General features: G+C 56.0%; 1 protein-coding gene across 2 annotated transcripts; it reads right to left on the bottom strand.

Annotated features, from left to right (window-relative positions):
- Positions 1-2744: 2744 nt before the first annotated feature.
- UBIAD1 (UbiA prenyltransferase domain containing 1) lies at positions 2745-11408 on the bottom strand. 2 transcript variants are annotated; one of them, XM_045859840.1, is made up of 4 exons: positions 11163-11408; positions 10876-11075; positions 10539-10740; positions 2745-4084 (listed from the first exon to the last, which is right to left on the bottom strand). In XM_045859840.1, the coding sequence occupies exons 2-4, from the start codon at positions 11059-11061 to the stop codon at positions 3597-3599; spliced, it is 876 nt and encodes a 291-aa protein (XP_045715796.1). In that variant the 5' UTR covers positions 11062-11075; positions 11163-11408; the 3' UTR covers positions 2745-3596. The 2 variants fall into 2 exon arrangements, with proteins under 2 accessions (XP_045715796.1, XP_045715795.1); XM_045859839.1 differs by having other exon boundaries at positions 10539-11075.
- Positions 11409-12397: the final 989 nt, after the last annotated feature.

Here is a 12397-nt window from a genome sequence, read left to right as displayed (position 1 = left end):
TCCACCTTGGATCACATTGACTTGCATGGAGGTCAGACCTCATTGACTCAAACTGAGCTTTGGGCTCAGTCCCAGGCTCCGAGTTTTGCTTGTTTTAGTTAGGCAGTAACAGAAGAGTTAGTAAGATAATAAACTATGTATTGGCACCTTCTTCCTCACCCCACTCGAGGCCACCAGCACTGACTTCCGAAGGCGCCCAGGTGGGGTGTTGTGCCAAGGTCCTGCCAGGGGTCGGGGGAGGAGAGAGAGGCTTTGAGGAGGGGAGGTGGGCGAGGTGGGTCACGGAGGGAACGGGTGCTCCCCTGAGACTTGGCAGAAGTGGGGGTGGGGTGGCAGGCACTAGGGCCCTGCAGGGTACTGGTCAGCAGAGAGGGCTGCCGCCAGGGGCACCCCGAGCCCTTCCAGAGCAGGGTGCCCGAGGAATGAGGTGAGATCCCAGGGCTGAACCTCGGCCCGAAGCAGGAGCAGAGAAGCGACCTTAGAGAGAGCCAGCCAGTGGAACAAGGGCCCAGGGAACGTCCCTGACCTCTGCCCCCCCGGGAGGCCCAGGAGTCCTGGGTGACGCTGCAGGGAGGGGACCAGCCTGCGCCGAGACGGGGGTTAAATTGCTGGCCACCTCGCGGGGCGGGAGGGGGCAGAATAAATCTGACTCCCAGAAATAAAGGCACGTGGCATCGTATCCTGGAGTCATCACTAGAAGTCACACCCACCACGGCGACTGCCGCCACTCCGGGGGGTCTTCCCCCTGGAGGTTGGATGGTGGATTTGGGGGTCCCAGGTATATCTCCTCACGTTTACTCGTGCCAAGCTTTTCCTCTGACCCACCCAAGCAGCCTCCTGATTTGATACAAGCTCTCCCTCCAAGATTCAAAAAACCTGCGATGTGGGCGGCCTCCATCCCATTGGTTGTTACAGGTGCTGAACCCGGCCAGCAGGGGGCAGACGCACGCTCGCTTCCGGAGGCCCCCTCGCCAGTCGATGCCGACAGGCTGATCCTGGGCCCCCTCCCACAGCCTGTCCAGGCTCCCGGGGACTCATCGAACCCGACCAGCGACTTCCCCCCTCCGATGTGCCTCAGGACTTTTTAATAAAAACGGGCAATACCTGACTATATCGTCAGGGGCACTGACCCCCTTTCCCTGTGAATTGTCAAATGAAAAAGGACAGTAGTTAACACGATGGCCGTCCCGTGTGAATGAATCAAAATGATATGTTTTCTTTGGTCAGATTGGCCAAAAATACGTTTTCGGTGTGCCGCAGAATGTCAGTGATTAGGTTGTGTGTGCCACGAGACGGGCAGGCCAGGCCAGCAGCCGCTGAGCCAGGCTGTCATCCATCCCCCCCACCCCCCGCACCCCGGCTCCGCTCAGGAGGATGTATTATTGTCAGACGCCCGGCTGAGAGCCAGACGCCTCTGCCCACTGCATGTTCTCAATCTATCAGCGCAGCGGCGCTATCACGGGGAAAGAGACACGAAGGTGGGAAAGAACAAGGAGACAAGGTTAATTTGGCCTGGCTGGCTCTCGGCAAATCCGTACCGGCTCTGAGTGGTCCCTGCTGTCTTCTCTAAGGGCTCAACAAGTCGGGTCAAATCCTACTCGAATTCATTGCTAAAGATCGTGTGCCCCACCCCCACCCATGCCCCAACATTCCTGTGCTGGTCTCCTGAGGTTTAAGAATCAGAGTTCACAGTCAGACAATAAGAAGTAGGAGGAAAGCAAAGAAAAACTGGAAACTGATAAATGTTTTTTATTAACAAGTCTAAAGAAAACTGTCATTGAATCAGGGGTTGTGATACAAATTACGGTGACCTGCGTATAAAACCTGGCGCCAAGTGTGGCGTTTTAGAAACATTTGTGTATAAGAATATGCATTAAAATCTGCACCAGGACGCAACGCAGAGGCTGACACCCCGACAGGAGTGCTCCCAAAGGTGAGCTGGCTTGCAGACAGCTCTTGGTCGTACCGCCACGGGGCGCGCCCTGTGGGAAGAGCTGGTCTCTGAGGGCAGGACCCCGTGAGCACCAACACGCCACGAGCCTGGCGAGAACAGACGTGGTGCTGGGAGAAAGGCAGGAGGGAAGGGCCGTTTCCCTTGTGACGGGGCCCCGACCACTATTCGAGGACTCCGATCTCTGCAGACAGGCGACCCACAGGAACTCCTGCAGTTCCCAGGTAGGTTCTGTCCAAGTAAGCTGACTAACTCCAACTCAAGGAGCCAAATCATATAACTCGCTGACCTGAAGGATGAAGAACGAACTTGATGTCATTTTCTGCAGGTCAAGCCCCTGAAACAGCCATCAGAATGGTTATCATCGCAACAGGAAAACATAACAATGGCCTCGATGTGTTTCAGTCTTAGACCAAACGCAGCCCAGAAACTATACTTCGGAGGCAATGAAATGAAAAGCAACTCTGATCAGCGTTGGAACTCCCCCACCCTGGGTGCAACCCACCTTCCCACGGGCACCTGAAGCCTCTGGGAGACGCGGGCCAGAGCAGCAGCTCTGCCGTCATGGCAAAAGACACAGGCCCTCCCCGGCAGGGCCCGCCGTGTGTCTGAACGGGGCCAGGACTGGCTGTCTGCTGGCTTGTTCCTTCACGGAGGAGCTGCCGGCCCAGGTCTGCTCATCCTGTGCTGTGCGCGGTGCAAGGTGGCAGCTGTCCCTGGCTCAGGTGCTGAACTGCTGCCCCAGAGGTCAGGCTCCAGGGACGGGAGACACAGGAACAGGCATGGGGGGGTGGGGGGCGCTGGGGGAGGCGGCGGGGGCGGGGCACCAAGACACCTTGTGGGCTGAACGCAGCTGGCGGGGAGGGCAGCGTCTCCACAACTCCAGGGCTCCCCGTGGTTACTGAGAGGGCTGGGAGTCCTCCCGCGACCCCAGCGGGCTCTACAAGGGGGAACGCCCGACTTCTATCCCGGAGCATGATTTTCTCAGCTGCCCCAGGGGTGGGTTTTTTTTTTTTTCCTTGCCAGTCACTAGCTTGATTGTATGGCTGCAGGGTGATCTGACATTCTTCCTTGACTGTGGCAGGAAGAGAAAGCGGAAATGAAGGACAAAAGTCCCTGCATCACAATTTGGGCAAATAGCCGGCAGCCAAGTTCGGCTGTTAATGAGGGACCCTCTCAGGCAGTGGCTCAGAGCAAGAGACAGGTGCTCTCGGGATCACGGGGCCTGACACCAGTCATTACCATACCCTTCAGGACCAAGATAACAGGGGGACATGTGGCCAGGTTACTGCTGCCCTTTGGAGACTGCAGGCCAGCTCAGGTGGCTCCTCCCCAGTCTCAGGGCCCTCTAGTCCACTTTAAAGTGACCCGACAGCACCCTCTAGTGGAAAGCATCAATAAAACAAGGGCCAAGCAGCCAGCTCACCAGCTGACACCAGAGTGGCTTTAAGATTCACCGTGAAACAGAACAAAACAAAAACAAAAACGTTATCTTTAAGAACTTAATAATTTAAAAAAGGTGGGCGTTCACAAGCCACCCTTAGGCCCCTCATTCTCAAATCGCCTTCTCCCCTGAGACGCTCGGCCTGCCCAGGAGACACGCACGCCCAGGGGCGCAGGGCGACGGAGCAGCTCCTCGGTCCCCTCAGAGGCGGGGCAGACTGCCCGCCGGTGCCAGAATGATGCCGAAGACATAGAACAGCCCCAGCAGGAGGTTGAGCTTGGCGGTCCGCTGGGGCAGTTTGTTGAAAGTCTGGCTCCGGAACTGTCTCTCCAGCGAAAAGGCCATGGGGATGGTGAGCAGCGGCAGGGCCAGGCTGATGCTGCAGTGCGTGGCCAGGATGCTGAAGACCAGGTAGGGCAGGAAGAGCAGCGTGTTGTAGAGCACGTAGGAGAGGGTGGGCCCGATGAGGATGGCCAGCGTGACGATGCCCGCCTGGCGGTCGGACTCCATGTCCCTGGTGTTGTTGGAGTGCAGGATGGCCTCGGTGCTGAGGGCAAGCGGGACGGCGTAGACCAGTGGGAAGACCGCCAGGGACCCCACCTGGACGGCGTAGGCGAACACCACGGCCAGCGGGCCGAAGGTGATGAGGATGACCAGGTCTCCCAGGGCCACGTACTTGAATCCAATGCCTACGGCCAGAAAACCCAGAGCGCGGGGGTGAGGTCGAGGGCGGGACGGAGGGCCTGTCCCTCGGACTCAGACGGGGAGGGGGGCGGCCACAGGGGCCCCTTCCCCTGCTGGGCCCCAGCCGGAGGTGCAGGGAACACGAATCTCTGGGCGTGCGGCCGGGGTTCAGGGTCACACCCAGTCTTTCCTTCCTACCGCCCCCGACAGAAATGGAACAGAGAGCAGCAGGTGCCCACGACACACACACACACACACACACACACACACACACACACACGAGGGCCCACCGAGGATCGGAAAGGTCTCACCACCCAGTTTTCCGGTTTCTGTCACCCTTCCCTCCCATCGGTAGCACCGGAGGTACCCTCTGGTTTGGAAAGCCCCCAGTGCAAGTCAGTGGAAGTTCAGGATCCCCGACCTCCACATAAAGCAACCTTCAGCCACGTGGGGAGTGAAACAGCGAAGACCAGGAGGTCTCAGTGCTGCTTCCCCCCTTCTGGTTCCCATCACGTCAGACCTGAGTCCTCTCTAACTCCTCCCCCAGCACCGCCAATCGACTTCGGGTCCTGTGTAGTCTACTTCTTCAAAACCTGCCCAGGTCCCTCCCACCCCGACGGCACGCTCCGGCCGCCTCACTCCATTCCCAAACCCAAGTCATGGTCCCCTTCCGTCTGGAATACGCCAACACCCCCCAAATCGCTCCCTCGGCTTCTGTTCTTATCACAACCTCCCCTCCCTTCCCTAACCTAACCTAACCTAACCTCAGCACGGAGTGACGCTTCAAAACACTCACCTGACCGTGCCCCAGCCCAGCGCACACCTGGAAACCCTCATCCACAGTCATCCTCAGAATAAAGCCAGCCTCTCACCTGCTCACCTTCTGCCCGTGCCGTCCCGGCCCCCCCCTGCCTCTCCCCTGCTCCGACCCCCACCACCCACCCCCACCCCCGCTCTCCGCCCAGCTCTCCACTGCTCCCCTCAGACCGCTTGCTCTCAGGTCCTTGGGCCCTGAGAACCATCCCGCCTGCTGTGCCTGGCGAACTCCGACCCACCCTCCCAGGCCGTGAAGGCCGTCCCCCAGGGCAGCGCCCTCACCCCACACCACGTCCAGTCGGTCCCCTTGCAACAGGCTCCACGGCCCCCTGAATGCCTTCCCCTCCCCCCCCATCGCATCACGCTCCCCGTTCTCCAATCTCTGTCGCCCCCAACAAACGCTCCTTTTCAGAGGGGCAGGGCCTTGGGTCTGGCTTGCTCACAGCGCGCCCCCCAGCGCCTGGCACGGGGGCCGAACTGGACACAGAGCTACAGTGACACGCACCTGCACTCCGGGACCACGGCCGGAAAGAACACCCCCTCTGAGCGGAGCAGGAGAAACGGGCGAGAGTCCCCCCCACCCCCCACGCGAGCCGCCACAGAAGCCCGGGGAGCCTCCAGCAAGACCGAGCTGCCGAGGCGTGGCCCCCGCCACAAGAAACCCACGGGTGGCCGACGGCGTGTCGAGCAGCCTCAAGTGAGAAAGAAGGGCCGGAGGTCTGCAGAGGGTCAGAGCCCGGCGGCTGAGGAACAAGACGCAGCCCAGGCTGACCCCCATGCCAGAAGCCGGGCTCCTGACGTTTGGGTGTTCCCTCAGCTCGACTGCGAATAACTAACACACAGCAAACATTGTGTGAGTTTAAGGTGCACAGCGTGTGGACTCCACACACCCGTACATCACACAACGGTTCCCACCGCTGCGCAAGCGAACACCTCCATCTGGCGGGGACCTCTGGGGCTAAAGGCCCGCAGTTCTTGAGAATGAAGCGTCCCCAGGGAAGTGCACCACACGCGTGGCCCTTACACCCACTGACACGCTGCGAGCTCACTCTGCATGACCCAAGCAGTGTTTTGATAAATAATTTACCCGCCTGAGGACGTGCCTTCCAGGGAGGGGGCAGTTCGCTCAAGCAGAACATCAGCTCAGCCTTAAACTAGCAAACCGATGCCTCTGCAATGTCTCACATGTTCAGGGGACTACAGACGTCCCCCCATCCTCATCCAAGGCCCCCAGCGGATGCCTGCAACCGGAGAGTGCCGAAGCCCATACGTACTGTTTTTTATACACACACTGTATGTACCTCCTCACTTAAAGGGAACATTTACGCCTTCTCTTTGGCACATCCAAATTGCCAGCATCACTACTCTCGCACCTCAGGGCCATTATTAAGTTAAAAGGAAGGTCACTTGAACTCAGGCACTGAGATATCTCAACAGGCAATGTGATAAGCAAGGCGGCTACTAACTGGCTAGTGGGCGGGCAGCGCACACAGCGTGGACATGCTGGACAAAGGAGGGGTGACTCATGTCCAGGGTGGGACGCAGCAGGCCGCGCAAGGTTTCAGAAAACGGAAACTGCAGCAAGTGAAACCGGGGGGAAGGCGGGGCTGCGGCGCCCCCACCCGAGGAAGACGCCCAAGGAAGACGCCCGGCAGGGGCGCTCCCACTCCCAGCCCAGACCTGGCGAGTGTCTCCCCCGGGCCCTACTTCTCTTCAGCTCATGTTCCCAGCCCCACGCAGACCCGAGGGCTCTGGCTGCGGGCGGAAGACACTGGCTCTAAAGCCTCGACTCTGCCCAGGCTACCCAAGAGCACCTCCCGAGGTCACCTGGCAGAAATGCGATATGAGCGGGACGAGCAGAAACACACGCCTGGGTAAGCCCCGCCCCCAACATGCCCAGGAACACCAGCAGCACGCCCCCTCGAGGGGTGAGGAGGGTCCGAAACCCTCCTGGAGGTCGCCTGACACCAGCAAGTGCTGGAGCCCCCAGGGAAGGCCCGGTGTCCTGAGCGTCCGACATGCGGCTCGCCTGCCCACCGACTCAGAGGTGGGCCCACCCGGGAGTTTCCTCTGCGGCATTGCCGCCCCTCCGACACCATTCTCCAAGTGAACCAGCACAGTGAACTATCGGGCTAGTTCTCCGCACGGCAGCGGAAATGAACTTGCTAAAATATGAATCAAAATGCTGACCAGAACGCCGGGCACCTGGAACGCCCACACGCTGCCGACCACATGGGGAGACACTCTGGCAGCTTCTCGAGAAGTCGACCATCATCTACCCCGTCACTCAACAGCGCCATTCCAAGGCACTCGCCCAAGGAAAGCGAAAACAACTATCCACAAAAAGACTCAAACATGAACGTTCGGGCACGATAGCCGTAATCTGGAAACAAGCCACACACCGATGCCCAGGCGGCCGAAGACACCAGTCCTGGTAGGTCTGTAAGACGGGCACCAGACGGCGATACAAAGGGGCCGCTGACGCCCATCGCAGCAGGACGAATCCCAACAGCCTCGGGCCGAGCAGCAGCCAGGCCCAAGGGTCCACACCGAATAGTTCCACTTACAGGACGTTCTAGAGCAGGAAAAACAAATCTACACACAAGAAACCAGAACACTGGTCGCCTCTGGACAGGGGCAGGGAGCATGGTGACTGATGGGAAGGAAGCAGAAGGAAGCTTCCGAGCGTGATGGGAATGCTCTGGCGTGACGGGGTGTGGGTCACACACACAGCGGTGTGCACCTGCCGAGGTCAGCACACCGGGACGCCAAGGACCTGCGCACTTCACAGTACGACGTTGATGTGTAATCGGCAATGTTACGGAAAACCTGTAAAACCAGACTCTGTCATTACTGGTTTTATGCCCCTGTTTGTTCATTCAATAACGAAGCACTGACCACATGCAAGGCACACGGGTTTGGCAGAGAACAGAGTCTGAAATCCCTAACCCCAGGCCACTTACAGTGTAAGGCGGACGCTAATGAACGAAGTCAGTACTTGTTTGTGTTAAAAGGCAGTGCTCGCTGTCATGAAAAAGCAGAGAGGAGCATTAGGGAAAGCTGGAGCGGGGGGCAGGGGGCATGGGAATCAGGGTGCACATGTTTGTGTGTAACTGTATTTATTCTCTCAAAGCTGCTGCAAAAAGCTTTGCTTTGTAATTTTGTTGTAAATAGGATACTCACTAAACAGCTGACAAATGGGTGGAGGAGGTCAGAAAGGGCATCACACAGATAGAACGGGGAAGAGCATTCCGAGTCCAGGAAACAGACTCCTCAAAGGGTCTGTGAGGCGGGCGCATTTCTGGCCAGTCCGGGGGACGGAAGACAGAGGGCAGATCGGAGCTGGGTGGACTGGAGAAGGTGGGCAGGTGACGGTCCTGGGATCACTGGAAAGACCTTGGCCTTTACTCTGAACAAGATGGGAGCCCTTGGAGCATTCTGAGCAGGGGACTGACATAACTGCCTTATGTGTGTGTGTGCACAGGGTCACTCTGGCTGCTGCCCTGGGAGCACCCGACAGGGACGGGGTGGGTGCCGGGGTCCGTGAAGAGCCTGCCGTGAAACTCGAGAGAGGAGAGCGGCAGTGGCAGAACGTGGTGAGCAACGGTCAGATCCCAGACACATTTAAAAGCAGAGTCATCGGGATCTGCTGACAGACAGGATGCAAATGAGGAAGAAGAGTCAGCACGACACCCATGATTCCCAGGGTGACATTGCCATCGACTACGCGGGGGAAAGCTGAGGGAGAGCAGGTTTCTTTGGGGAGAAGGTCAGAATTTGATTTCGGACGTGTTTAGCTGGAGACGTCTGGAGATCTCTAAGAGGAGTCCCTGAGGAAGCAGCTGGATGTGAGTCTGGAGTTCAGCGGAGAGGTCTGGGCCAGAGGTATAAACCTGTGGGTCACCAGCTTAACAGACAGCATCTGAAGCCATGCGACTGGCCCAAATCCTGAGAGGGGGAAACGGGGCACAGGAAAGCGGTCCAAGGGTAAGCCTGCAGGTTGGGAACGAGCAGGAACCAGCACAGGAGGCCGAGGCCCTGCAAGGCCAGCATGACTTAGCCCCCTCTACCTCTCCAGTTCTATCTCCATTCTCCCTCCCGAACAGATTGGCCTTCTGGAACACCCTAGAAGATGCCACGCTCTCCTGCATTCCTATGCATTTACATTTGCTGCTCCTTCAATCTTGAAGGATTCGGCACCTGAATCAGACCCCAATTCTGTCCCACAGCTGGCTCCTTATCCATCAAGTCCGAGTTTAAGCGTCACCTTCGCAGAGCGGGCCTCTCCCCCCACTACTTCCTTAGACATTCTGTCACAGCAGCCACTGAATTCCTTTACTGAACTTTCTACAAACAGCTGCCAGGACATCAGTCTCTTGGCATTCTTTCTCCTCCAGATGCTCCGCCACAGCTCCCTTCGCCCAGTCTTTCTCTTCCCTTAATGTCCGAGTGCCCAGGGCTGTCCTGGTGCCGCTCACACCTCTGTCAACACTCCCTCCACTGGTGGTCTCACCCTGTCATGCAACTTTATCTCTGTGCCACGGATTCCCAAGTATCTGCATCTCCCACTCAGACCTCTCGCCTGAACTCAGACTCTTGTATCCAACTGATGTCATCAGGATACCAACCCACCCTGACTTACCAGGGACTTTAGTGGTTTCGGCATCCAAAGTCCTACATCCTGGAAACCCAGCTTTCACAAGAGCAAGGGTCTGTGACTGCTGTGTTCACAGATAACAAACAGTGCTGGCACATAATAAGCGCTCAATAAACAGGGCTGAGCCACCTGGCCATCACGACCTTAGTCAGCTTGCTACAGTGAGTCACCTAGCAAACTAGCTGAAGAAAGCACAATTTTGAGCTCTTCAAAGTGACTTTCACTTAAATTTGAAACTGGCATTACAGATATGACCAACAAAAAGAAACTAAAACCAATATATATGGAAATGACTCATATATATATACATACACACACATATATATGAGTCGTATGACTCATGGAAGGTAAAAATGCAACTAAAACTCGAAAAAACCGACATGTGCAGTGTATGGGTCCGGTCATCACTCTTCGTGTAGTCGACGCCCTTGGGAAAGTCACACGAAGTGTTGGTTATATACATGAATATATATACATAGTATGTGTGTGTTTGCATGTATATATCTATGGATATATATGCGCATATATATATATATATATATATATATATGTATGTATATACGTCTAACATCCATAAGCCAAGTCAGGATCTTCTTAATCTACTACTCTTGAAAATAACCCACATTGCTCTGACCAGTGTGGCTCAACTGGTTGGAGCATGGCCCCCCAAAGAAAAGGTCACTGGTTCGATGCCTGGTCAGGGCACATACCTGGGTTGCAAGTTCAGTTCCCAGTCAGGGCACATACGAGAGGTAACAGGTCGATGTTTTCCTCCCTCTCATTCTCCCTCCCTTCCCCTTTCTCTACAAATAAATAAAACCGAATCTTTCAAAGTAATCGACATGACCCACACACCGTCGATTTCACACAGTGGCCTGAGAAAAGAGCTTTTGACATCAGTCCTCTACTTCTAACTTCTACACAAAGCAGTAGTTTCTAGGACATGCAACTAAGGCTTCCAGCACAGGTATCAGGGCAATTCTTACCTCCTGTGTAGAGAAAGGAGCCAGACAGGCCTCCAAAGTAGATGAGAGCCAAATGCTCCAGCTTCAGAGGGGACAGGTAGTAGAGGCAAGCGGCACAGACACAGCCCAAAGTGTAGAGGAAGACTCCAAACCGGACAACATCCTGGGGTTCCAAGATCCGGTCCACTAGGGTCCTGTCATCACTCTTTTTGTGGTCAATGCCCTTGGAAAAGTCATAGTAAGTGTTGACCAAATTGCCAGCCCCGTGCACAGCCAGAACTGCCACGGCACAACCCACCAACAGCCTGGGATCCAGGTAGCCCTGGGATCTATAGGCCAAGGCACTGCCCAGGGCTACCGGGGTGAGTGAGGCACTGAAGCTCCAGGGCCGCAGGGCCAGCACATAGGACGCGCACTTCTGCCTCCAGGAGCGCGGGAGGGGCCTGTCGCATTCCAGACAGTCGTTCCCCTGCAGCTCCCCGTCCCCGGCCGTCTCTCCTGCCTGGATGCTAATCTTCTCCCCCTGGACCTGCGAGGCCGCCATGAAGGTGCACGTGGCTGAAATCAAAGTTAACAGTGAGCCACCCACAAAAGAGCGACTGCGAGTGACGTGGGGAGGGACGGGGCGGGGCGGCGGGGTCTGACCTTCCACCAGTTCCGCCCCGGGGCAGGGCCGGGGAGGCAGAGGGCCCCGGGGCAGCACCAAGCAGGCCTGGCACCCCACGAGGCGCAGTAGCACCGTTCGAGCTTCCTGCCACTTGAGCGAAGCCTGTTTCCGGACTCCAGCCCGGAACTAGAGCCCAAGGTTGACAAGTGGCCGCCTCCCCGGGGTTTCTGGGGCTCCTGGGGCTCCTGGGGCCGCCATCTTGTGCGCCCGCCTCTGGAGGCCGGCCGGGAAACAAGGGCTGACCCAGCGGGCCGAGCCGAGAGGGGCGGGGCCGGGGCTGGGGGCGGGGCCGGGGCTGGGGGCGGGGCGGGACGTCAACGCGGAGGTCCAGCGTTTTCCACGGCGCAGGTTTGCACCGGGCAGCTGGGGGACAGACTTGGCGGATACAGCCTCGTTTAAGAGTCACAGGATCCACCACCAATAAGTGTGGCTTTCCGACTTATCAAGAGCTTCATTCACCGAAATAGGACGCATTCAATTTTTTTCATGCGGTATGCATGCAACAGGTATAAATACTCCTACTATGGCAGATTTCGAGCTACCACAGGATGTCTGTCACTCAAAAGCCAGGAAGAGATGAGCAGCAGCACGTTGTCAGATAGTATTCCCACTTCCCACAATGCAATTACAACAAATGCGGACAGCCCGAAGAGCATAAATGATAAAATGTAGCAATTAGGAGGTAATAAGCTTTGAGTATTTGTTACTTTTGTTTTTAATATAATTTATCTAATTGTACGTTTTGTGTAGTTTAACTTTGAATAATGGCTGTTCTTAATGACTGGCTCACAAAATTCCTAGAAATTTGACTGCCTCTCTCCAGTCAGAAGGAGCTCTTCCTGGCTTTTGAGTGACATTCATTGGTAGGTCGAAATCTGCCACAGTAGGAGTATTTATGCCACGCAAATCAGCAGATGCTTGATAATTGTTTTGCTGGTCATCTAGACTTAAGAAAGTGACTGAAAACAGTTTATCATGCAGTTTAAACTTAAAAGTGTGTTCACTCAGTAGCCGGTAGGTTGTGAATAACAGCAACAAAATTTGAGGAAATGTTCCAGTATTGGAAAATTATTATTTGATTTGGCAAAGAAGCCTTCATATCATTCACAAACTGGTGAAATTTCAAGATCTCTCTTGATTGTTTCACTTCTCCTTATTCATTAATGTAAGAGAAACTATCAACCAATATTCCTGTTGGAACTATACTCATTGA

The sequence above is a fragment of the Phyllostomus hastatus genome, unplaced genomic scaffold (assembly GCF_019186645.2).
Source record: "Phyllostomus hastatus isolate PE091 unplaced genomic scaffold, TTU_PhHast_1.1 phas_scaffold_182, whole genome shotgun sequence".
Classification (NCBI taxonomy): domain Eukaryota; kingdom Metazoa; phylum Chordata; class Mammalia; order Chiroptera; family Phyllostomidae; genus Phyllostomus; species Phyllostomus hastatus.
This window is presented reverse-complemented; position numbering and strand designations above follow the sequence as displayed.

Excerpts from the sequence above, each read along its gene's own strand:
- UBIAD1 (XM_045859839.1), bottom strand. The coding sequence starts at position 11,061 with ATGGCGGCCTCGCAGGTCCAGGGGGAGAAGATTAGCATCCAGGCAGGA. Across the intron at positions 4,085-10,538 it reads CTCCTTTCTCTACACAGGAG|GCATTGGATTCAAGTACGTG; the intron begins GTAAGAATTGCC and ends TTCTGGCCGTAG.